Source organism: Tamandua tetradactyla, chromosome 15 (assembly GCF_023851605.1).
Source record: "Tamandua tetradactyla isolate mTamTet1 chromosome 15, mTamTet1.pri, whole genome shotgun sequence".
NCBI lineage: Eukaryota > Metazoa > Chordata > Mammalia > Pilosa > Myrmecophagidae > Tamandua > Tamandua tetradactyla.
Genome location: NC_135341.1, coordinates 86,274,095 through 86,299,116, shown reverse-complemented (window position 1 = coordinate 86,299,116; position 25,022 = coordinate 86,274,095). Strand labels below are relative to the sequence as shown.

The following is a 25,022-nucleotide window of genomic DNA, read 5'->3' as shown; positions in this document are numbered from 1 at the left end:
TCAGATTTGCCAGTGAGCACCTGCCAGGTATGGAAGCAGGGCACTTATGCTGGGGGGTGGGGCAAGAGTGCATGTTTCTGGGGTATAGAGTTGGGATGCAGGGATCAGGAAATCAGTGCACAAATGTGTGGACACCCCGCAGCATGGAGGATGTGGCTGTGTGGGTTTTGCTGGTCTGAGGGGCAGGGTCCTGGTATGTGCTGGTCTAAGGGACGGTGCTCTTGTGTGTGCATGCGGCAAAGCTCAGGGGCAGTGGGCCAGAGTTCTGCTGTGTAGGCTGGGGGCAGATGTGGCCTAGCTGTGTTGGTCATCGCTTGCCCGGAGCTGGGGGGCCCGACTGGAGGCCAAATCCATGTGTGGATCTGGGAGTGCCGTAAATTGAGGTACAGGTGCAGAGCTTGAAGGGGCGGGGTGGGGCTGTAGGACTATATGGTCTGGGGGCGTGTGTATCCTGGGTATGGAGGTGAGCATCCCACAGCCTTTATGTGCTGGTCCCTGCCTGCAGGGGGCAGGGAGGAGGAGGTGTGTCTTGGAAGGGGTGGGCGAGACTGCACTTGTGCAGATGAGGTGGGTTGGGCTGGGGTAGATGTGCAAACGCTTGGCATGGTGGTGTAGGCAGATATGCATGAGTGGGGGGCAGGGCATGGGCTCTTGGAGCATGGTAGATGGCCAGTGATGGGCTCAGATGCTTGGGGTGTAGAGTGAGTCTCAGGTTGCGGGGCAGGGGCAGTGCATGTGAGGGTAGTGCATTCTAGGAGCACAGCTTGGCTTACTTCCTGGTTCCCCTTTCCCCATCCACGCACTCCTGAGAGCTCCAGGCTTCCATGTGAGTCTGTTTGCACTAGCTGGATGGTCTCCAGTTCTCTCCTCAATTCTTCAACTTTTGCAACTAGGGCCTCGCTATGTGGTGCAGGAGGCTCTCCCAGTCACTTACACCCTGGAATCACTGTCTCAGTTGCCCTCCTGTCCCTTCTCTAGCTGTTCCTTGGAGCTGGGGTGACCTCAACCTATCCTATTCTGCCATCTTCCCAAATATCTCCCAAGAGCTGTTTAACTTTAGAAACAAACAAACAACAAAAATCTGGTCAAACTCTTTTCCAGAGTGGCTGTAACATTTTGCATTCCCACCAGCAATGTGTGCATTCAGGTCATTCCAGTATTTGATATTGGCATTATAACAGTTTTTTTTTTTTTAGTCATTCTAATAGGTATGTCATGGTATCTCGTTCTGTTTTTTACTTTGCATTTCTCAAGTGGCTAATGATGTCAAACATCTTTTCATGTGTTTATTTGCCATTTCTATATCTACTTTGGTGAAGTATTTATTCAGATCTGATACATATTTTTTTATTGGGTTGTTTCTTTCTGTTGAGTTTTGAGAGTTCTTTTTTAAAAATTCTGAATACATGTCCTTTTCAGAATTTGTGATTTGCAGCTGTTTTCTCCCAGACTAACTTGCCTTTTCATTTTTTTATTAATGTCTTTTCCAGAGCAAATGTTTTTAATTTTGGTGACGTTTAATTTATCAATGTATTGTTTTATGGATTGCATGTTTGATTTTGTATCTAAGAACTATTTGCTAAACCAGAGGTCATACAGACTTTTTAGCCTTATTTTCTTCTTTAAAGTTTTGTAGTTTAGTTGATAGTTTTTGAATTAATTTTGTGTGAGGCTTAGGTTAAGGTTCATTTTTTTTGCATTTGGATGTCCTTTGGCATTTCCTTTATAACGTGTCTATTGGCAACAAATTTCCTGACTGTTTTTATTCCTGAAGTATATTTTTGCTGGATGTAAAATTCTGAGTTGAAAGTTCTTTTATTTATGTGCTTGAAAGAATTTGTTCCACTGCCTGTTAGTTTCTGTTAAGAAATCCAGTCATTTGAATGTTCCCTAGTATGTAATGTATCATTTTTCTCTGACTGCCTTCAAGATTTTTTTCTTTTCTTTACTTTTTAGCAGGTTTTTATTTTTTTGCATGGGCAGGCACCAGGACTTGAACTTGGGTCTCTGGCATGGCAGGCAAGAATTCTGCCACTGAGCCACTGTTGCACCACCCTTCAGCAATTTTATTATAATGTGTTTGAACATGAGTTTGTTTGTATTCTGTTTGCATTTTGCTGCACTTTTTGAATCTGTAGATATATATCCTTTGCCCAATGTGGGAAGTCATTTTTTCTTTAGATTTTCTGCAGCACACCCCTTCTCTTCTCTTTCAGGAACTCAAATGACAGAGTTAGACATTTTTTGTTGTTGTCCCACAGGTCCCTGCAGCTATAAAAACATTTTTCAATGTTTTTTCTCTCTTCTGTTCAAAAAGGATAATTTGTCTCAATCTACATGTTTATGGACTCTTTCCTCTGTCATCTCCATATCTGCTATTGAGGCTATCCAGTGAATTTTTTATTTCAGTTGTTGTATTTTTTCAGTTCTAAATTTTCCATTTGGTCCTTCTTCATGTCTTCTTTTTTACTACTGAGTCTTTCTGTCCTTCCATTTGTTTAAAAGTTATTTTCCTTTTCAGATTATGGTTACATTAACTGCTTTAAAGTATTGGATAATTTCAACATTGGTGTTGGTGGCTGGTGTCTTTTCCCTTGCAAGGTTTTGAGATTTACCTTGTCCTTCATGTACTCATCAATTTTTTATTCTATCTAAAATTTTGTGTTATGTTATGAGACTCTGAGTCTTGTTTAAATCCTGTGGGAAATTTGGATAGTTTTGTTTTAGTAGGCAGTGAATTTGACTGTGTTTGGGTAACAAGTTCTGAACTGCAGTGTTCTTTGTATCTGCCTCTGTTTGTGCCAGACTGGTCTACCCAGAGATTAGGTCTCTAAGCCTTTGCTCTGTTGTTTAGGGACAAATATATACATGTGCAACTCAAGGGTGCGACTAGGAGTCCATACAAATCTTTATCGGTATGGGGTTGCTCTCCCATGCTTCTTTCTCTCAGTGATCTCCCCAGTACTTTCTGGCTCTTAGTGGCCCCCTTTCCTGATGTCCTGGCTGGAAAGTTGCAGCTTGAGTTTCCCTATTCTGCTGCACACCTTCTGCTAGTTCCAACTGCATCCACGTGGCAGGAGGGTTGCGAGAAAGAGAGAGAACAAAAGAGAAAGGAGGGAGGGAGGGAGGAATGAAGGATGAAAGGAAGGGGAACAGGATGGAGAATGGAAGAATGGAAGGAAAGCAATTGGGATTCCCTTAAGGCTCTTGCCTTAGAGTCTTGGTTGCCTTCCCTGCCATGCCTGTTGTCCCCGCAGCCACAGGACTGCTTGTGCCTAGGGCATCAGTGCGCTGCTGCAGAAACACAGCTTCTGGGCCCAGGCATCACTGCCCTTGCTCTGGAGCAAAAAAAAAGTGCCTCGTGAAGACACAGACACATCATACAAACAGTTATTTAGGGAAGCTTGCACATAAGAGTCGTGGTCCAGGGTAGCACATGAACCCCACAGAGTGCTCTCCACTATACAAGTGTGGATATGCAACAGATTATATAGGAAGACAATGAAGAAGGCACAGTACCAGGGCATAATAAATCACAGGACCTGGGAGGTATTCGTTGGAATGTGCATAGCCTTTTTTAACTTTCTTCCCCATGGTCTCTGTGCAGAGAGCCTTATCTTTGTGGTCACAGTACTGGGTTTCTACATTTAATTCACCTGGCATCTTTGTCTAATACCTATTTATTTCTGTATCAGCCCTGTCTACAGGTCATGCTGTATGTACCCAATAATTCCTGTTCATAGAAAATCAGTGATGGATTAGGTATTCCTTTGTTCCCGTGGGAATGAAGGTGGAAATAAATCAAAGAAGCATGGAGGCAAAGTTTGTGCAAATGAAACTATTTACCTTACATTCCACCCCCGCAGCTTGATGGCCCTTACAATCTTATCTGCTCCTTTTCTGTGGCTCCCCTTGAGCCATGTTTGCAGAGGAGCAAACCTCTCATTGCATGAGAATTTTATAACAGCAATATAAAGCACAAAACTACATAAGAGAATTTTATAACAGCAATATAAAGCACAAAACTACATAAGATGGCTTTTAGTGGGGATTTGGGGGGTTGAAGGGGTAGTCACAGACCCCCACTTAGCTAAAGATTATTAAGAGTACTCCTTGAGAAGGGGCTGGCTTTCGAGTGACAGCAACGCAAGGTGGCAGCCACCACAGGCTCGGACAATTTATGAAAGCCAAATATACAGCCTTAAAATAAAATGTGGACCTAAATGCCCAGAAGCACCCTCTAAGTGAGATTTGTAACGAAAATTCATATGGATGTAGTTAATACTTCTGATGGAGTGGTAGACCCAAGAGTCATATCAGTGTTAGCAAAATGGCAGACTTCATATAGCATCAAAATTATCCTGCAAGAGCTTCGGTGCCTAATGATATCTAAAGAAAATATGAAACTCCCTCAGCTGCCTGAAACAGAAGTTAATGAGAGAGAAAAACCACAGGTCTTCCTCCTCCTCCAATTCGATTTAAGCAGTCTTCATTTTCCACATTAGTAAATTTTCCAGATATGTCTGCAGACCTCAGAGTACTGGAAAGGAGGCTTCTATTCAAAGGCATTTTATCTTTTTTTTTATTTCAATATTTTTATTGTAAAAACTTAACATGGTGGCAGAATTCTCGCCTGTCATGCCAGAGATCTGGGTTCGATTTCTGGTGCCTGACCATGTAAATAAGAACACTTAATATACGAGCATACAAACATTCTTGACATGGTGTACGATCAGTGGCTCACAAAATCATCACATAATTGCATATTCATCTTCATAATCATTTTTTTGAACATTTGCAGAAGAAATAAGGAAAAAGAAAAAACTCATAAATGTCATACTCCTTATCCCACCCTCTCATTGACCTCTAGTAATTTCAATCTACTCAATTTATTTTAATCTTTATTCCCCCATTATTTGTTTACTTTTTTATCCATAATTTTTACTCATTTGTCCATACACTGGATAAAAGGAGCATCAGATACAAGGTTTCCACAATCACACGGTAAAAGCTATGTCACCCTGCAATATTGACATTCCTTTGTTCTTCCTCATGCAAAAACATATTTTAGTTTGTACATTTAATCATAATCATTGTCCACTCTAGGCATTCCTAAATTATACCATCTCAGTCTTTATCCTCTATCTTTCCTTGTGGTTTCATACTTGCCCCCAGCCCTTTTCCCTCTGTCATACACACATTCAGGTCACTCGGTATACTTATATTATTGTGCTACAGTCAGATAGTATTGTGCTATCTGTTTCTGAATTTTTATAGTCAGTCCTGTTGCACAATCTATATTCCTTCAGCACCAATCTCTACCCTATTTCTATCTCCTGATAACCTGTATTCTTAACTGAAACCCTCTAAATTCACTTCTTAATGTTAGTTCATATCAGTGAGACCATACAGTATTTGTCCTTTTGTTTCTCGCTAATTTCAGTCAGCATAATGTCTTCAAGATCCATCCACTTTGTTACATATTTCATGACTTTATTCTGTCTTACAGCTGTGCAATATGCCATTTTATGTACATATCATAGCTTGTTTAGCCACTCATCCGTTGATAGATGTTTGGGCTGTTTTCATCTCTTGGCAGTCGTAAATAATGCTGCTGTAAACATTGGTGTGCAAATGTCTGTTTGTCTTTGCTCTCATGTACTCTCAATAGATACCTAGCAATGATGTTGCTGGATCATATGGCAATTCTAAACTTAGCTTCCTGGGGGAACTGCCAAACAAAGGCATTTTATCTTAATATGCTGTTTGATACTAATTTTTTTGTCCATTTGAAATATATAAGTTGTTGCTATAACAAATCATCCTGTCAAGTGTACCTACTGTGCAGGTAGTTGAACTTCTGGGATCAAGAAAATGTATTTAAATTGGTTCGGATCATAACCCGTGGGGCACATCCCACTTAACTGAAAAGACACACAGTCACCTTGCTGCTGATTGCATGGCCTGGGGTCTCTGCTTTCTCCCCCTGCCTTCTCCCTTTTTCTCCCCACAGCAGTCCTTCAGATTGGGCGGCTAAGCGGGATAGATGTAAAGGAACTGCTGGGTGTGCGTGCGTGCTTCATCTGCACTATTTTCCTTCTTCCCCCCAAGCCCCCTCCTGCACCATCACCACCCATCGCTTTTCATGACACTTCCTTGCACAGGAGCCCTTAGGTAAGGTTGGAAAGAGTCTGACTTCTCTCATTTAGTTTTGGAACCACATTTCTTTAATTTCCACCAGATTGAAAAATGAAAATTGGGTCCTTGGCCTTGCCACCCTCTGCTGTCCTCATTAGCTGATGTGTTTTCTTAGCTCAGGTTTAAGTAGGTGAAAAGAACAGTCACCAGGATTATTCAGACCTGCCGGTTCCCAACGCCTGTGGTGGGTAGGCTTAGAGAAAAACCACACAAAGACACTTGTAAACCCACACAGTCCCTCTGAATGAATTGTGTTCTTGCAGTTGTTTTGTTTTTAAAAATGGAAGAGCTCTCATTTGGTCATCCTTGTAATCCATTTGGGCCTAGTTTGGAATTTGACAACTGCAACAAAAAGAACCTTGAATTTGGTGCATACTTTGGTGTTGGTGCTGCTGTAACCAGACGAAGTGGTGGATTTTTCTGCCTGATGCACTCAAATGACCAATTCCTGAGACCCTTGGGTTTCAAATAGAGAAGGGGTTTATTACTAAGCACAGAGCAAGAGAGCAGGTGGCCTTTCGGCCCCAAAATCTGTCTCTCTGAACTGCAGTAATCTTGATGGTTTTATAGCATTAGAAGATAGGCAGATTTTAGGATAATGAACACAGTGATCCCAGATGATGTGATCAAAGGTGATTTAATTGCTGAGCATGTCCAGACTGACTTGTGTTACAGAACTTTGTAAGAAAATGGCAGCCTTAATATGATGATGGGCATGATTTTTGGTATTATAATGAGGTATAGATGACTTACAGATTAAAGCCTAAGCTACTAGCATGTCAGGCGGGCTCATTTTGGTTAGATCCAGCCTTGATTATCAAAATGACTTTGGACTTGGGGTGGTTAGTTCTGGGCTGACCTAAGACCCTTCCTTAATAAACTTGAGGGGCTATCTTTAGTGATCACAAGAGTCTAAATTTGAAAAATTGGATAAATGGGTACATGTGAAGGTCAGTTACAAGGGTTTTACAGTCACAAGAGCACAAGATAAGGGCTATCCAGTTGTTACCAGAGATGAAGGCAGCTCGATTACAATTCAGAGATTTCAGGTGTTTCTCTCTGTCTACTCTAATATGCTAGAAAGCAAAAGGAACCTCTGTACAATAACTCAGTAATCAAAATCATCCCTTAAATCCAGTTTCTCAGCTACACTGCCACCTCGTGGTCTTCAGTGGGATTAGGAGAGAACTCGGTGTGCATAGCAGATCCCTGAAATTGGCGGGCTTGACTTCCTGACAAACTGCTGCATTTTCCCACTTTTCTGTTTAGGACCATTAGATGCTAAAATGGGGAAGCAATTCATTGTGTCCTAAAGTTTGTTTTGTTTAATTGTATAAAACCACCTTTCAAAGCAGCAAATATCAAGTCTGAAAAGTGGTTGATGTTTCCATTAGTCTTTTTCTGGGGAAAGCCTTAGTTCTAAGGACTTAATATCCTGTGAATAAAGTTTAACAGTATTCCATAACAGCCTTTTTATTATCAGACCATTGCCTGATTTTAATATAATAAAAAAAGTAAACATTACAATTTTAAAAAATAAACAGCACCTCTTGCTCTCCATGACACTAGGGTGAAGCGGTTTGGAAGGTCAGGCCAGCGGGGAGGCCAATCTTGCCGTCCGTAGCTGGGGTGGCGAGTTCAGCCCAGACCAGCACACGTACCCCCAGCCTAGAAAGGGGCTGGCGAAACCCCACTCGGGAAACTGGAAGCAGAAGTGAGGCAGGAGAGAACGAAGCAATAGTGCCTTTCCCTTGGGGCTTGATGCCAGGCTTCCAGTGTTGTACTTGTCTTCCTGGACGTAGGTAGAAAGGTAGTGCATTTAGTGTTGCATTTATACATGTGATACCTTACTGAAGCTCTAGTAATATTCAGGTTGAAATTTTAAAATACTGTTATAGCATCAAAAGAAATTGAAAACGTTCATGATCAAAAGTCTGGAATTTGAATGGTCTTAAAATAACTGGTTTGAACACATTTTGGTAACTGATGCTTTGTTTTTAAAGAAAAATTATGGTTTTAGACTGCTATATGCAAGTACTTTTTTGACAGATAATACATTGTAATTGTGGAATAGTCTTCAAATTTTTAAATTTTTTTTTCTTTTTAACACTAAAGTACTTGACTACCTACATGTAACAAATAATTTAGCCTTTAACATTAAAATGTGTGGCAAAACCCAGAAAGCATCCATCACAAATGCAAGCTACTTTAAACATTAAAGTGCTTGAGATATCTTTCTATGTTATGTGGTCATTTTGACCAAATTAATACAACTTAGGGATCTGATAACTGTGATTTTGAGTCAAGTCTGTAATTTTATCAAATAGTCCTCATTATTTTGAGTTTTACTGTCAGTGCTCCTTAAACTTTCTTTTACCAGCTTTTCGTGATTAGTAAAATAAATATTATAACAGCATAAAGACAAGTTAAGGCTGTATAAAGCCAGCAGAATTTATTATGACTGACTTGAGCTTTTTTACATCTTATCTTTGCTGTCAGTCCCATGCTCATTAAGGAGTCATTAGACTTTGAATTGTTATATTTTAAATAAATTATTTTAACGATTTTATTTATTGATTTTATAAAATGGAAATTGTGTGGAATTATTAGTGCTTTTAAAAGCATGAGTCCCCTGGAGCAACTTCATGGGTGCCTGAAAGATTCATGAGCTCTGGTCTGGGGATGCCGCTGCCCATGGTGGCTGGAGACACCATGGAAAAGAAACTGTGCTTAAGGTAGTGACACACTTAATCATTATTTAATCTGAGGTTGATATATTTTTTTTAAGTGTAATAAGAGGAAAAGGTATATCCTTTGGATATGGTTAGATTTGGGTTTCAATCTTTTCCATTACTCTCTCACTCACCTTGGGCAAGTTCCTTAAATTCCTTAAAAATTCTTTAAATTTCTGAGCCTTGGTTTCCTTACTAGTAAAATAAAATCAGCAACATGCACATGATGGATAAAATTTTCCAATGAAAATGTCTTAATTCACCTAGCTCAGTGCCTATCATAGAGTAGACACTCAGTAAATGCTTGTGAAAGTGCATTGAAATTTCAGAAAAAGAATGAATGTTGAAATTTGACAAACCACAGTTGATATTGAATGGATGCTAGGATAATTAGGAAATCAGATAGAAAATAATATATGTTTTGATTTGAAGCTGTTATGTTCCTCAGAAAAGCCAGGCTCTTTTAATTCAATCTTGTGGGGACAGAACTATCACTGGGTGGACCTTTGGATTACGTTGATTAGTTTAGGTTGGGGATGTGACCCTCCCCATTCAAGGTGGGTCTTAATCTTCTCCGGAAGCCCTCTATGAGAAAGAACTCAGAGCCGACACAGAGAGTAGAAAGATGAACCAAGACATGAACACATGAACTTTTTTTTTTCCTTCAGCAAAGGCTTTATTTGTCAGAAGGGCATTACACTTGACCCCCTAATTTGGCTGACAATTGACTGATGAGATTCATAACCTTTGGGTTGCTCTGAAATTTTGACCTATTTGCTGGGTTCTGGGCCACATCCTGGAAAGCCTCCATAACTTCTGGATCACTAAGAATTTCATTGAGCCCAGGTACTCCTGCCATTCCAGGCATGCCTCTTCCTGTTCCAGGCACTCCTGCCATTCCAGGCATACCCCCAGGAAAACTACCTGGAAAAGCTCCTGATGGTTGTCTGGCTTTTCCTGCCTCTGGGCTCTCTCATGTTCTTCCTGAGCCTTCTTAATTTTCTATTCTTTCTTTGATCCTGTTTTTGCACATACTTTCTCCGTTGTTCTACAGTCTTTTGGGCCCTCGGTTGAACTTCTTTCAGCATTGCACTTGTGTCTTCATCAAGTCCAGTTTACAATCAAGGGCAAGATCATGGGCTGCCTCTTGCCAGTGGCCTAGACATCTGTGCACTTTCCTTTGCCACTTGTATGCCTGAGCTAAATCAGAATTTATTTCAGTGGCTCTGTCACAGTCTTGGATGGCAGCATTTGGCCTCTGGAATTTGATGAAGACACTGGCTCTCTTGGCATGCAGAATGACCAAGTGAGGATTCAGCTTAATGACATTTGTGAGCAAGTTGATGGCTTTCTGTAGTTCACATCGTTTACGGCATCAGTGGCAGCCACTTCCTTATCATTTGCCTGACCCATCATCTCCTCAGGTATCTCTGTAGCTTTATTTCCCATTTCTTGAGGCACATCAGTGTCTGGTTCAATAACACTATGTTAGTCAGGGTTCTCTAGAGACACGGAACCAATAGGAGATATCTGTAAATATGAGATTTAGAAAGGTGTCTCAGGCAACCATGGGAATGGAAGAGTCCAAAATCCATAGGGCAGGCTGTGAAGCTGGCAGTTCAGATGAAGGGTCTGGATGAATGCCACAGGAGTGGCTCACTGGCTGAAGAAGCAGTGAAAGAGTCTCTTGTCTGCTCTCCCTTAAAAGACTTCAGCTGATTGATTAGCTCTTTGTGGCAGGTGTGCCTTAGTTGATTGTAGATGTAATCAGGCACAGATGCAATCAACTGACTGATGATTTAATACACCGACCTTCAGTTTATGAGCCAACCACAAAATATCCTTGCAGCAGCAGTCAGGCCAGTTTGTCTGACCAGACAGCTGGGCATAATCATTTGACCATGTTGACACCAGAACCTAACCATCACAAAAATCTTCATTGTCAATTTCTAGATCACTTTCCTCACTTGATGTTTTTTCTGTCTTTATGTTTTCCCCCATCTTCTTATTATCTCTCTTTTCTTTCTTGATATTTTCTTCTGCTTTAGCTATATGAGTAGCTGGTAGTTTTTTACCACCCATGCCCTCCACCCATTCCCTCAGTAAGGACGTTACCTTGGTGTGCAGAATGCTCAGATCCTGCTTACACATTTTCACAAATGCCTGTAGCTCACTCACATTGGGGGATCCGTGGTTTGGAGGCAGTGGGAAGTAAAGGGCATGGCCAGGAAAACTGCAGTCTGATTTCAGGCTAAAGTGCTAGCTCAGCATGACTACATAGAAGGGGACTGAGAAAGCCATTTGAAACCAGAGACCAATAGATGGACAGGAGATGTCGCCACATGTCTTCTCATATGACAGAGAAAACTTGGACTCAGTTGGCCTTTCTTGAGTGAAGGTATCCTCTTGTTGGTGCCTTTATTTGGGCATGTTCATAGCCTTAGAATTGTGACTTGTAACTTAATAAATCCCCTTAATAAATGCCAATCCATTTCTGGTACATTGCATTCTGGCAGCTTTAGTGAATTGAAACAGATTTTCTACCAGAGAAGTGGCATGCTGCTGAGTTTGCAAATACCAGACATGTTGGAATAGCTTTTTTTGTTTGTTTGTTTGGGCTTTTAAGTGGATAGGGGAAAGATTCTGGAAGAATGTAAGGAGCATAAAAGGAAAGGCCTAGGATGCATTGAAGGGACAATATGGTAGAAATATGGATGCTGAAGTTTCTTCCAATAAGGCCTTAGACACAAATGATGAATGTACCATTGCAAATTGGAAGAAAGGTGATCCTTGTTTTAAAATGGCAGAGAATTTGACAAAATTGAGTCCTGTGTTGGATGGAAGGTAGAATTTGAAGGTGACGAGCTTGGGTATCTAGCTGAGGAAATTTCCAAACTAAATGTGGAAAATGCAGCCTAGCTTCTCCTTGCAGCTTATAGTAAAATGTGACTGGAAAGGGATAAGCTGAGAACTGATCTCTTGGACAGAGAAATCAGAAACTGATAGTTTGGAAAATTCTGAGCTTTTGGAAAAAGAGACCCCAGTGACTATCATCACATGTGAGGAGTTAATCAAACCTGGAACCAGTCACCCATTTCAAAAAAAGCCAAGATTGGAAATGGTGTTACCCAGAAAGGATTTGTGAAAGTCCCATTGTCTGATGGATTTGACCTCTGTATGCTGCAGGCCATATCAGCACATTCTTTGCGAGATCTGTATGAATGGAACTACTACCAATCTGGACTAAAGGGGGCAGAAGAGGTACAAATTGAAAGAAAAAAATGACTTCAGAGATCCATGGAAGCTAGAGCCTGGAGCCAGGAAACCTTGGGTCAGGAGTGCGGATCCCCATGCATGTGGAGAGAGTGGGTTTGCCTTGGAAGGAGAGGGTGGGCATTCTGATTCCTTGCTTGGGAAAAGTGTTGCCCTCTCAGGCCTCAGACAGGGTGGAACACATTCCCTGTGGAGGGCCTCACTGCCGCTTAACTGTCGTAAAGGTGTTGCATGTGTGCACCAGAGATGGCAGAGTCTGGGTACCACCCAGATGCTTGAGGAGGGTGGAGCCAAGAACAAGGTGGTCTCCTCAGTACTTGACTTTGTTAAAACCCTCACCCCATAGTTTGGAAAGAGAGAGGCTGCTATTTGAACTCTTGGAAAGGGTGGCACTGCCACCTTCTCAAGCCCAAGGAGGAAACAGGCATTCTATAAATGCCCCTCAGACCATAAAATCTAATAGAGTTTTCCCTGCTGGTTTTTGGAACTGTTTGGGTCCAATGACCCATGCTTTCCTTTCAGTTTCTTCCTTTGGAAATGGGAATCTTTATCTTCTGACTGTCCCTGCTTTATGTATTGACAGCAAATAGTTCTGAGTTCCATAGGCACAGCCAGAGGAGAATTTTGCTTTAGGATAGACCATGCCTAAAACTGACTTATGAGATTTTGTACTGCTTTTGACTTATTATATTTCTTTTGTTACTGAAATGGATTAAGACTTTGTGATATTGGGATGGAATGAATGTATTTTGTATATGGAAATAACGTGTCTTTTTGCGGTCCAGAGAATAAAATATGCTGATATGAAGCTGTTATGTATCCCAGAAAAGCCATATTCTTTTCATTTAATCCAATCTTGTGGGTACAGACCTATTATTGGGTGGGACCTTTTGATTAGGTTGTTTCCAGGGAGATGTGACCCTGCCCATTTGAGGTGGATCTTAATCCTTTTCTGGAACCCTTTATGAGAGAGAACTCAGAGCCATAACAGAGTAGAAAGATGAAACCACAAAACAGATGAAAAACACAAATGCTTGGAGATGCTGAGAATGACGTTTGAAACCAGGAGCCTGGAGAGAAGTACAGCAGATGTCACTGTGTGCCTTCCTAGGTGACAGAGAAACCCCAGACTTGATCGGCCTTTTTTGAGTAACGGTATCCTTTTGTTGGTGCCTTAATCTGAACATTTTTACAGCCTTAGAATTGTAACTTATAACTTAGTAAATCCCCTTTATAAAAGCCAATCCATTTCTGGTGTATTACATTCTGGTAGCTTTCACAAACCGAAACAATATGGATCTATACTTCACAGGTTATACTGCAGTAATTTTAGTAAGGTCAAAATATTTTTAAAAAGGAAAAAAAGGAAAAGAGAATAAAAATAATAGCATTTCCTGTCCCTGCTCTCTGATCTCTGGGCATTACTGTACTGACTATTAAAACAGTAGCTGTCATGAGAGAAAAATTGAAAGGTGTGAAGAAATAAAAACAAAAAATTTCCTAATGAAATGTAAATGTAACAAAGTCAGACAAGCTTATTATCCAAAAAGAGAAAAAGAGAGAGTACTCTGCCTGCCAAAAGAATGCAGTCTTAAGAGCGCTTCAAAAACCTTAGATGTTGAAAACTAGAAATTATCATTATATATCTATAAACTAGCCAAAATAGCAATAGAAAACTCAGTTTGAAGGGAAACCAGTATACTTTTCTTGTTGCTTTCAGCATCATAAATAAGATCAATATGAAAATACATGATAAAGCACGACCTGATGATTTTACTTTGCTCCAAGGAAATAATATAGTAATAAAACAGTGACCACAGCAGTGCATTTTATAATATGTTATAAAGTTGAGGGAAAAAGAAATAATTAGTGGAGAAGAGTGATTAAGCTGACTGTGTATATGACAAGTATGGGAGTAGTCCATGTAGAAAATAGGAAATGGATGTGCATGTTAACTGTACAATGCTACATTACGTTTATATCGTACTTGGCAATTTCAAAATATCTCAACATTCTTCATCTTTTTACAACAACTCTGGTGAGGTGTGTGATACTATATTTTTTTGCACAGGCAGGCCCTGGGAATCGAACCCACATCTCTGGCATCACAGGCAAAAATTCTGCCACTGAGCCACTGTCGCACAGCCCTGTGATACTATTTTAAATACAAAAATAATTAAGGATTGCCCATGATTAGGGTCAAAGCTATAATGTATTATTTAATTTTCTAAGATCATTTGGGTCTTAAAAGAGATTCTTTAGTGTAATGGAGAAAGGGTATTATTTTCAGTAAATGATACTGAGTCAATGGACTATCCATATGGAAAAAATAATCTTCACCCCTTACTTCACACTGTATGCAAAAATCACTTCCTAATGGATTATAAGTCTAAATGCAAGGCATGACACTCAAAATCTTTTAGAAAAAAATATAGGCGGATATCCTCTTGTGCTTACAATCATCAGAAAGAAAAACTGGTTAAGTATTTTTGTTCTTAAAACACACTATTTAAAAGAGTGAAAAGGTAAGATATTAGTAAGATAAAGAGGACTTATATCCAGAAAGAAAAATTCCTGTAAAGCAATTTTAAAAAATGGGCAAAGACTGAGTAAATACTTTAAAGAATATGGCCGATTAAAGGTATTCAATTTCATCAATCAACAGGGAAGTACAAAATCAAACCACAATAAAATACTACCACATATCCACCAGAATAACTAAATGAAAAAGATAGTATCAATTTTTGACAACTGGAAGTCTCATACTGCTGACAGGAGCTTTAAATTGGTGATGTACTTTGGAATATTATTTTGCAGTATCTGCTAAAGCTAGTCCTAAATGTGAAGACCCTCAAATTAGCAATTCCTTCCCTTGATACGTGCCAAACAGAAATGGGTATATATATTTACCAAAGGAAATGTATGCAGGTGTTCAATGTGGCCAATTTATAATAGCCCCAAACCGAAACTACCCAAATGCTTCGTAAACTAGATTAAGAAATTGTGTACAGCTACACAGTGGAATACTCTGCAGAGGTGAGAGTGAATGAAGTAAAACTACGTGTAACAACCTGGATGACTCTCACAAGCATGATGTTGAACGAAAGAAGTCCAAAACGAGTGAAAATCTATGTGTTAAAAGTCAGGATCGTGGTTGTCTTGACGGGTGGTAATGACCACAGGGGATTGGAGTGCTCTCCTTGGGGGCTGAGAACATTCTGTATCTCATCTGGGTGGTCAGTTACCTGGCTGTATTCATGCTGAGAAATCCAGCCAGCTAGCCATTTAGGAGGTGTGCCTTTTTCTGTATGTGTATTTTATTTACTTCTATAAAAAGTTTACTAATTGAACCATGTCGAGTTTTTTGTTTGCCTTTAAAATATTGACTTTTGGTACATCTTTTTGTTACTGGTCCCTTGCTGGATTCATTTGACGCAGTAGGTTTTATTTGATTCTTTTGGCTAATATAGGTAAAGTATCGTTCCATTGGAAAACCAGGATGGTTCTTGTCTTCTGGAGAATAATATCCTAATGCCAATACACATACATATGATTGATTTCTAAATGGCACAAACATCCATGAAGGGAAAAGGGAGGCCTGCTGCTTACAGAGCCTACCCAAGAGCTCCTTCTGTCTCCCTTGGCCCTTCCATGGGCTTGTAAGTCTGTGCAGCCTGAGACCCAGGCTTAGGCAGACCCTTCACACTGTGTTCATAATACATGTAGATACAGGTAAATACTAGCTATATGAGATCATTCTCTTTGTCCCAGCCCAACCCCTTTGCTTTGTTTTGTTCGCTTTTGCAGATCTTTTCACAGATGCTTCTGAGACTGAAAAAATGGCCAAAAGTTTGGAAGATTCTGAAGGAGTTTATTTTGTTCCATCTTTTAGTGGATTGCAGGTAAAAAGAGAGAAAAAAAAAAAAAAGAAGTTAATGGCAATTAGAAGCATTCTTCTCCTTTTGTCTCCTTGCCCACCTCCAAATTTATGTATCTTTTACTTCCTTACTTGAAAATCTGAGCACTGATAAGAATTAAGGTAAAGAACACCCTCTGGGGCTGGAAGCTGACCTGGCAGGAATTCCGCCCAAGTGTGACCCTGCTGATGTGGCTTGTGCTCCCTGGAGTTCAGGCTTCACTTTTTTTTTTTTTTAAAGCTTATGCTACTTTTAATCCTTCTCTGAATATTTTTCCCTTCTAAAAATAAAATTTTCCCTTCTAGTCCATCTCACACTCAGACCATCAGTTACAAAAAATCCCAAATTTAAATATTTGATTAATATAATGTAGAAGCTGGTGAAAAATGAATTAGGTAAGGGTGTTTGAAATCTAAAAATATCACACTTCTTAAACTAGATGTTTTAATGAGCACTATTTCAGTATCTATGATAATTCCCTTCTATGTACTTTATCATACAGGACTGAAAGCCTGTAAGTAAACCTTGCATCCTCTTCAGGGTATATGTGAGCAACCACTAAACCACTGACTGAGTTTTCAGGAGGTAGGTTAGAAGAATAATTGTCATCAGCAGAGGTAGGATGTGATTAGTTTACTGCAATTCTTCCTTTTCTGAAGTAGTGACTGTGTTGACAATTCTATCTTTAACTTCTGCATCAACTCACATGGCTATAAAAATAATTTGTGTGATAAAACTCCCCCACAAAGTACTTTTAGAGGCTAAAAGAGTAGATAAAACTATCACTGTTATGATTTTTAATTTCATTTTGATAACAGAATGTCTCTGAACTGCCATGTTGTAACTAGGCAAAATATTAAGGTGAGAGGAAGTGGCAGTCAAATGTCTCCCAAATACAAAATGAAACTCTTAACAGGAAACAAAAAATTAATTCAAATAGTAAAGTGAGTGGATACTTGAAAGTGAAAGTATGGAAAAAGATTTTTTATACAAGCTTTAACAAAAAAAAAGCAGGAGTAGCTATGCTAATTTAGACAAAATGGACTTTAAATTCAAAGACATCCCAAGAGACAAGGAAGGGCACTACATATTAATAAAAGGGGAAAGTCACCAAAAAGAAATAACAATTGTCAATGTTTATGCACCCAATCAAGGAGCTCCAGAATACATGAGACAGACACTGGCAAAACTGAAGGGAGCTATAGATGTTTCAACAATAGTAGTGGGAGACTTCAGTACACCACTCTCTTGTATAGATAGAACAACGAGACAGAGGATCAATAAGGAAATAGAGAACCTAAAACACATGTAGGTAGATTGTTGCACCATAAAACACCAGGATATACATTCTTCTCTAGTGCTCATGGAATGTTCTCCAGGATAGATCATATTCTGCGCCACAAAACAGGTCTTACCAAATTTTTTTTTTTTTTTTTTTTTTTTTAAAGGAAAGACAGAGAGAAGGAAGGAAGGATAGAAGGAAGGAAGGAAGGAAGAAAGGGAAACATCTTTAAACATTTTCTTGTTTTATTGTATTCTGTTTCTCCGTTTTTGTTACATGGGCTGGGGCCGGGAATCGAACCGAGGTCCTCCGGCATAGCAGGCAAGCACTTTGCCCGCTGAGCCACCGCGGCCCGCCTTTACCAAATTTTAAAAGATTGAAATTATTCAAAACACTTTTTCTGACCGTAATGGAATGAAGCTAGAAATCAATAACCACCAAAGAACCAGAACTTTCACAAATATATGGAGATTAAATAATACACTCTTAAACAATCAGTGGGTCAAAGAAGAAATTGCAGTAGAAATCAGTAAATATCTGGAGATGAGTGAAAATGAGAATATAACATATCAGATTTATGGGATGCAGCAAAGGCAGTGCTAAGAGAGAAATTTATTGCCCTAAATGCCCATATTGAAAAAGAAGAAAGGGCAAAAATCAAGGACTTAACTGCTCCCCTGGAGGAACTAGAGAAAGAACAGCAAACTAACCCAATGCAAAGAGAAGAAGAGAAATTATTAAGATTAAAGCAGAAATAAATGAATTGGAGAACAAAAAAAACCCAAAAAGCCAAAAGTTGGTTCTTTGAGAAAATCACTAGAAATCGATGGACCCTTAGCTAGAGAGAGGATACAAATAAAGCCAGAAATGAGAGGGGGGTCATTACCATGGATCCTGAAGAAATTAAAATAAAAAGTAGTGAATAGATACTGAGGTGTTTGGAAAATAGCAGTAAGATCGTCGGTAAGCTGCCTCTGAACCTAGAGAAAATGGGAGATTAGGGAGTGGAAGGAAGCGAGTTGGAAGGGAACATTGGGGGAGCTTTGAGGAAAGCAGGGAAGGTCTGGGGCAGCCTCTGCAGGGAATGGCAGAAGGCAGAGGCTGAATGGGTAGGCTGGAGCATGGGGGCCATGTATTGGGGATGACATCAATTGGGATAGCCGTGGTGGCCTTGCTCTGATGGGGCTTGTGGTCTGGGGAGCGGGACACTAAAGTAGAATATATACGACAGGTATATGAGCAAGAATCACTGGTCATCAACTGGGATGTTAAAGTTAATTGTGATAATGGCAGTAGTCAGACGGATAGAATTATGAACCAAGTACCAGCCTTCAGAGAATGACGAGTCATACTGTAATGTGGGTTCTTTGCCTGCAAACCAAAGTCAAGTGAGGGCTCTTTTATATGCAGAGGTTTGTTTAAGCTGCCCCAGGTGGAACTTCCATACCTCTGCAGGCTGCAGTTGGAAAGGTGTCTGCAGTGGCTATGGGGGCTCTTAGAGCCCCCTTAGGGACCTGCTACTCTCCCTGGGCCTGCCTTTTTCTTCCCATCACCAGCTTTGCTCCGAATCTTTTCTTCCCCGTAATTTCCACTCAGCTATCATTATTTTCCTTATATTTTCTGCTCCCTCAAGACTTGGAAATCTCTCTCACACCTTGCGTCACTTTGTGACAATCTTTTTAGCTTCAGTTTCCCCTGTCGATAGAGTCTTTTTCTCAGTCTTACTTCAGTGTTCCAGGGAAGGGCCTGATCGGGCCACCTTGTCTTTTCAAGCTCTGCTCGGTTTTGAGTGGTTGTGCTCACCCTCATGGAGTTGTGTGGCAGTGGGGCTAGGGCATAACACGGCTGCTTTTGACAACAGGCCCATGGATTCAAACAGCTTCTTCAGCAAGGGATATGGCTGACAAGTACTGTGGTTGTCACCTGTACTTCTGTGACTGACGGGGGGGTCTCAGCGGTGGAAAGTAAAGGGCGCGATATAGCTCAGTATTGGGGTGGACCTTAACAAACTTGGTGGAAGGAAAGTCTCTGCCAACAGTAGATGCTTAATGGCCTCGAGTGGTGCTGAGAGGCTGGACAGTGTCCTGGAACCTGGTGTGGAAGCAGGGAAGCCTCCACTGCAGAACTGCCATGAAGCCATTGCTCAGCAGAGAGCCAGGGTTGCTGTATGCACCACAAAGTAAATGCAGGGAATTTCCTAGAAGAGGTTAAAGGTTAGGAGAGTTTACGGTAGAAGGAAGAGTTCAGAGGCGTAGTGAAAGGGCCACGAGGAAAGTTAGTAGTAGTGGGAAGAGTCTGAGTACGGAAGAAGAATAAAACTACTTTAACGACAACTAATCTTTAGTATTAACTATGCGCCCCACATTGTCCTAAGATCTATAAATTTATTATCTCATTTAATACTTATTAACAAGGCAGAAGTTACTTTTACAAGCCCACTTTAAAATGAGCAGACTCATTTAGAGCTGTGAAATCACTGCCCAGTCCCACATGGCTAGTGAGAGGCAGCGCTGCCATCAGTATCCAGGCCTTCTGCCCCCAGAGCCCAAGTTGTTAAATGCTCTGCCGTCTGCTGCACGGTGCAGCGTGCAGTCTGGCAGCGGGAATACATACTTGATGCACAGAGCTTGCATTTAGGGTCTGGGTTGACCAGAACTAGAAGCATCCGGCGTTAGTTGTCCTGCAGCTGCCCGTGTTGCCCAGACCTGCCAGGGCAGGTGGTCGCGGCCTGGGCAGGAGCCGAGTAGAGCTCTGGTGGTTGGTGTGCTCCTTGGGGAGGGAGGGGCGGCTGGGAGCTGTCTGCCGGGCACAGTGTGACCGGGTCCTTTCAAAGGACCTTCCAGTGTTTTTTCTTCCATACCATCCCAAGAAGAGACGCACTTGGACTAACTCAGAGATAATTTTCAAGTTTGCATAGAATTTATTTCTCCTCAAATTACCCTGTTTCTAGTAGTAAGTTATTAGTCATCGTTTCTGTACAAAAAATGAATTTAGGCCAATCATAGCAAGATTTTAAGAGGCATACTGGAAGATGCCTTTTTCTCTATGACTAGGGATTAATTGAACTGGCCAAATCTGATTGATCTTCATTTCACATTTTATTATATCATCTGATATAAACCAGCTTTGCTGTATAAATCAACTTTAACCGAAAGATGGTAATAAATTTGAAAGAGCATCAAAATGAAATCAAAGTAGGTAGAGAGTCATAGCTGTAGTAAAGATAAGATATAATGTAGAATTGCTTCAGTTAAGTAATTGGAGAAAGCATTGTTCATTCATTCAGTAAATGGTAGTGCTCCCCAGTGGTTGCCGGTCATGGTATGGGCATGTCACACACAGCCACCCCTGCGTGCCCACGGGTCATGAGACCACAGAGCTGCAACAAGCAGTCACTTAATTGTGCATGATTATAACTGGACACCATGGGACATGGTATGGTGAGGAATTATAGGGTTCCATAAGAACATATGATAATCTAGTCTGTGGGGTCAGAAGTTTTCCCAGAGGAAGCTAGGCCAAAATTTGGAGAGGGAGAAGGAAATAACTTGAAAGAGGAATGGGAAGTTTTCTAGGTAGAGGGTTACATGTCAGGGCCCTAAAGATGGAAGGTACTTATTCTGGGACCCCGGTTCCCTGACAGCACCAGCATGTCCCCCTCTTTATCCCTGTGCTGTTTGTTTTTGAAACGCTCTTCTGTCTGCTTCCTTCTGAGACTGCACACTCTTCAGAGGCAGGCACCTTTGTTTTTCATCTTATATCCTAGTGTCATCTGCATTTCTGGGGAGACAAAGATGGACATGTTCTTCATGTGATAAATGTACACTTCCAGCTTAGGATTTCGGATCTTTTAAGTCATTTCAGATATTAGGCAGTAAGACAATTAAGCTAAGAAATAGAAAATTTTAGTTTGAATGTCTGACAATATATTAGATGTAAGTTATGACTCAAAAAGCACATTTTAGGCATAATTTTGTATCTTATTATAACTTATATCCTTAAAAAGTCACTCAACATACGAAGCACTTTTCATGTAAGAACTTTGCTGAAAAAGAAGGAAATACTGGGATTGCTTTTCATTTCCCATATTGGTAAAGCTAGGAACTTAATTTGTCACTGTATGTTTCAATCTTTTTCTTGGTATGAGCTCAAACAGAAGGTACAGCTAAGTCCAATATCTGTGGCTCAGACTTGCTTAAGGCCTGCTACAAAGTTATTCTAATGTTTACCGTAATCTTTGGACTATCATTTTAAAATATATTAGCTCTAAATAAACATTCTTCTTTTCTTACATGACTTTTAGTCATGTAATATTTCTTCAATCTCTATATATAATTTAGAAGGCTAAGAATATGTTCTTATCATCTCTTCCTTTAGGTTCCATTGTATGACCCCTGTGCATGTGCCTCTTTTATGGGTCTGAAGCCTTCCACCAGTAAATACCATCTTGTACGAGCAATATTGGAGTCAATAGCTTTCAGGTACCACACCCTGCCCGAAACTCCCTGTTCCCATACCGTACTCTCATTTCTTTTTATTGATTTGCAAGTAAATAGAACATTACTTAATTTGTTAATTGAGAATTCATACCTTTAGTTTATTTTATACTATATATGTTGTAGTCTGTTCTTATTGCTAATTTCCATGGTAGCTCTTTTTTTCCCATATTTAATGGTACAAATACTATTTTGGTTTGATATCTGAATATTAAATGATTTTTTAACATCTCATTTCTTAAGCATAAAATAATAAAAATTTGGATTTCCAAAGGTTTTAATATGTTTATACATGGAGGATAATTCAAACTAATAATGTTTCTGTTAATTATAAGAATTACTTTCTATGTATATTTCCCTGCTGTCTTTTTGTTATGAGACTACATTGTAGATCGTTGTAGTTGAGAATATGGTTGTCATGAATATGGAAAAGTTATAATGTTTAAGATAAAATTTTCTGATGGAAAATTATTATTTTTATATATTTTTAATTCTATCAACTGTTATGTATGGTATGTCACCATAATATCTATTAAATATCCTATAGCTTTAGATTTTCATTTTTAGGAATAGTAATACACCAAATTTAGTTCTGAAGTAGAATTTATGTTCTCTTGTGTGAGAACACAAGGGTGTGAGTGAGCTTCTTGCTTACTTGAGCATCTGTTAGATAACTTCCAGTAGCAAGTTTAATATTTTCTTTTGCATACTTTATAAATTCGTCTAAGTAAAACTGCAGTTTTTATTTTTCTAGATCTACATGAAGTAGAAAATTATTACAATTTCACTTTCCTCTAATTAGTTATCTTGTTTTTCAACTAGAAATAAACAGTTATATGAGATGATGCAGAAAGAGATCGATATTCCTGTAACAAAAGTCCGGTATGTAAACTTTTATTGCTAACAGATTGAATTAGCAGTTAGGCCTTAAATTCTTAAGCGCAAGGTTCATTTTGAGTTGATTACAGTAACAGATAAATCATTTTTGAGGTTTATTCCCTAAAACGATTGGCAATATACATGCCATAATTTAGGAGAGTAAATATTATTCTTCAATAAAGAAAAAAAAAGCTGAATTTGGGGTCGGACCTGATCTTAAACCCAGACTCCCTTTCCTTTCTGTGCATTGGGGCTCAGCTTCTGGATGGTGCGCAGGCTGACGTGGAGAACTTGTGCACTGCATGGCCCTGAGACGCAACGTTAAACAGAGCTGCTGCCAGCATCTTCATCATGATGCTTAGACAGGATTTCAAAAAGAATTTATGCCTGGCTCCCTTATAAATTTTGGGTCATGGGAATTTGGAGAGGAAAAGAAAGCTCACTTTCAACTTATGGAGAATATATAACACAGTATGGAATTTGAGATGATCTTTGTGCCCATGTGTGTATTATATAAAATTTTTTAAATCTCTGTTTTGGGGTGTATGGCTTTTCCATTAGCAAGGAAGCATCAGATTTATGACTTCCTTTGCTGAAATGTCCACGTGAATTTTTATATTTTTATATTGGCCTTTTTTGAACTAGTGTCAGGACAAACAGGACAGGTGGGAAAATCATAATAAGAATTGTTTAAAGATTACCCAGTAAGCTCTCTATCTTCAAGACAATGCTAAGTGATATAATTTCGGAATTAAAAGATTAAATTTATAGAATAAAATTGAACATTTAAGAAAAATATCTGATCCAATTAAAAAGAATTAATGATGCTTTTATGCTTTTGTTGCAGTGATTTATCTTACACATCTTGCTTCCAACAGGGCGGATGGAGGAGTTTGTAAGAATGGTTTTGTCATGCAGATGACCTCAGACCTGATTAATGAGGATATAGACAGACCCGTCCATTTGGACATGTCATGCCTGGGTGCAGCTTCTCTAGCTGGCCTTGCTGTTGGTATGTGTGGGTTATATAAAAATGAGAGCTTTCTTGTAAGCAAGTTCTTACGTGTACCATTTCTCCTGCCAAATCACAAAATTACAGAGAGCGTCTGGAAAGCGCTGGTGTCCATTAATATCCTCACAAAGTATTTCTGGGCCTGCTCTGTTGGTGGGCCTCATTGTACTTCTTCCATCCTTACTTCCCTCCTTCACGCAGAGGAAGTGTGAGGCAAGGAAAATTAATTCTCAACTGCTTTGGTCCCTGCCCTCTGGTGAGAGCAGAAAGACAAGTCAACTGATTATTAAGCTTAGTGTGATGAGTCACGGAGAGTAGTCAGCAAGGGGTGCAGCCTTCTCAGCAGAGGGAACATATACCTCAAACTCAAGGGAGTCAGCAGACCTCCAGGTGTGGAGAGGATAAGAGGTGGGTGGTCTATAGAGAATGCAGCTTATGCAAGGTTGTGTACAAGAGGAAGTGCTTGTATGGTGAGAGCAAGAGGTTCAGTTGTGGTGGAGTCCCCATGAAGAGGAGTTTGGACTTGATCCTGAAGGCATTGGAGAGCCTCTGAAGAATTGTGAGTAGGAGAGCGACGTGGACAGGTCTGCATTTGAACAGACCACTTCACCAGCTAGGAAAGGATCCGTGGACAGGGACTGTGAGTAGAGGTGGAGAAGCCAATGGTGAGGCTCTGGGACTTGGGGGTACCTTAATGTGTTTGTGAACAGAGGATGGGGATTGGGGCAGAAAAAAGGATATTTTACAGTTAAAAGTTTAAGGCTAATATTTGGAAGTTACAAATCCAAAAAGTATGATAAGCTGGTAAGTTCAAAGTAAACTTTATTCTACTAAAAATCTAGCATTTTGTATAAAATTAAAATGCTTTCATTTGTTTAGTTCATGTTTAATTCAAGTTGAAGAAATTAAATTTCCTTTAAGTAATCAGTCCCAATTATAAATTTAGTTAAATTCCTTTGTATATTTCAACTCCTATAAATTTATTATATTTGATTTTCATCTTAATAATTTCAGATGCCTGACTGAGCAAACATAATGCCATAACAAAAAAAAATCTTAAGTACTTAATTAATTTTTATAAATTGATAAATTAAATTTGCAATTATAGTAAATCAAGTTCTCATAAACACTGTAATATTGTTTATAAGATTAATGAAATTCAGTCTTCCAGGCAGGTGGCAGAATAGGACAGGCTGAGCTCACCCCTGCTCCAAGGAGTAACTAGAGAAGTGA

The 25,022-nt window shown here is 39.8% G+C and overlaps 1 protein-coding gene and 1 pseudogene across 1 annotated transcript in view; one reads left to right on the top strand and one right to left on the bottom strand.

The window, feature by feature from the left end:
* The window catches only part of GK5 (glycerol kinase 5), a 117,622-nt gene that overhangs the window by 81,389 nt on the left and 11,211 nt on the right, over positions 1-25,022 (top strand). The window contains exons 12-15 of the mRNA XM_077130306.1: positions 16,011-16,105; positions 21,780-21,883; positions 22,721-22,780; positions 23,656-23,789. Of these exons, the coding sequence (XP_076986421.1) occupies positions 16,011-16,105; positions 21,780-21,883; positions 22,721-22,780; positions 23,656-23,789 (393 nt within the window). The remainder of the gene's footprint in view (positions 1-16,010; positions 16,106-21,779; positions 21,884-22,720; positions 22,781-23,655; positions 23,790-25,022) is intronic.
* On the bottom strand, positions 9,625-15,925 carry LOC143657789 (putative protein FAM10A4; annotated as a pseudogene).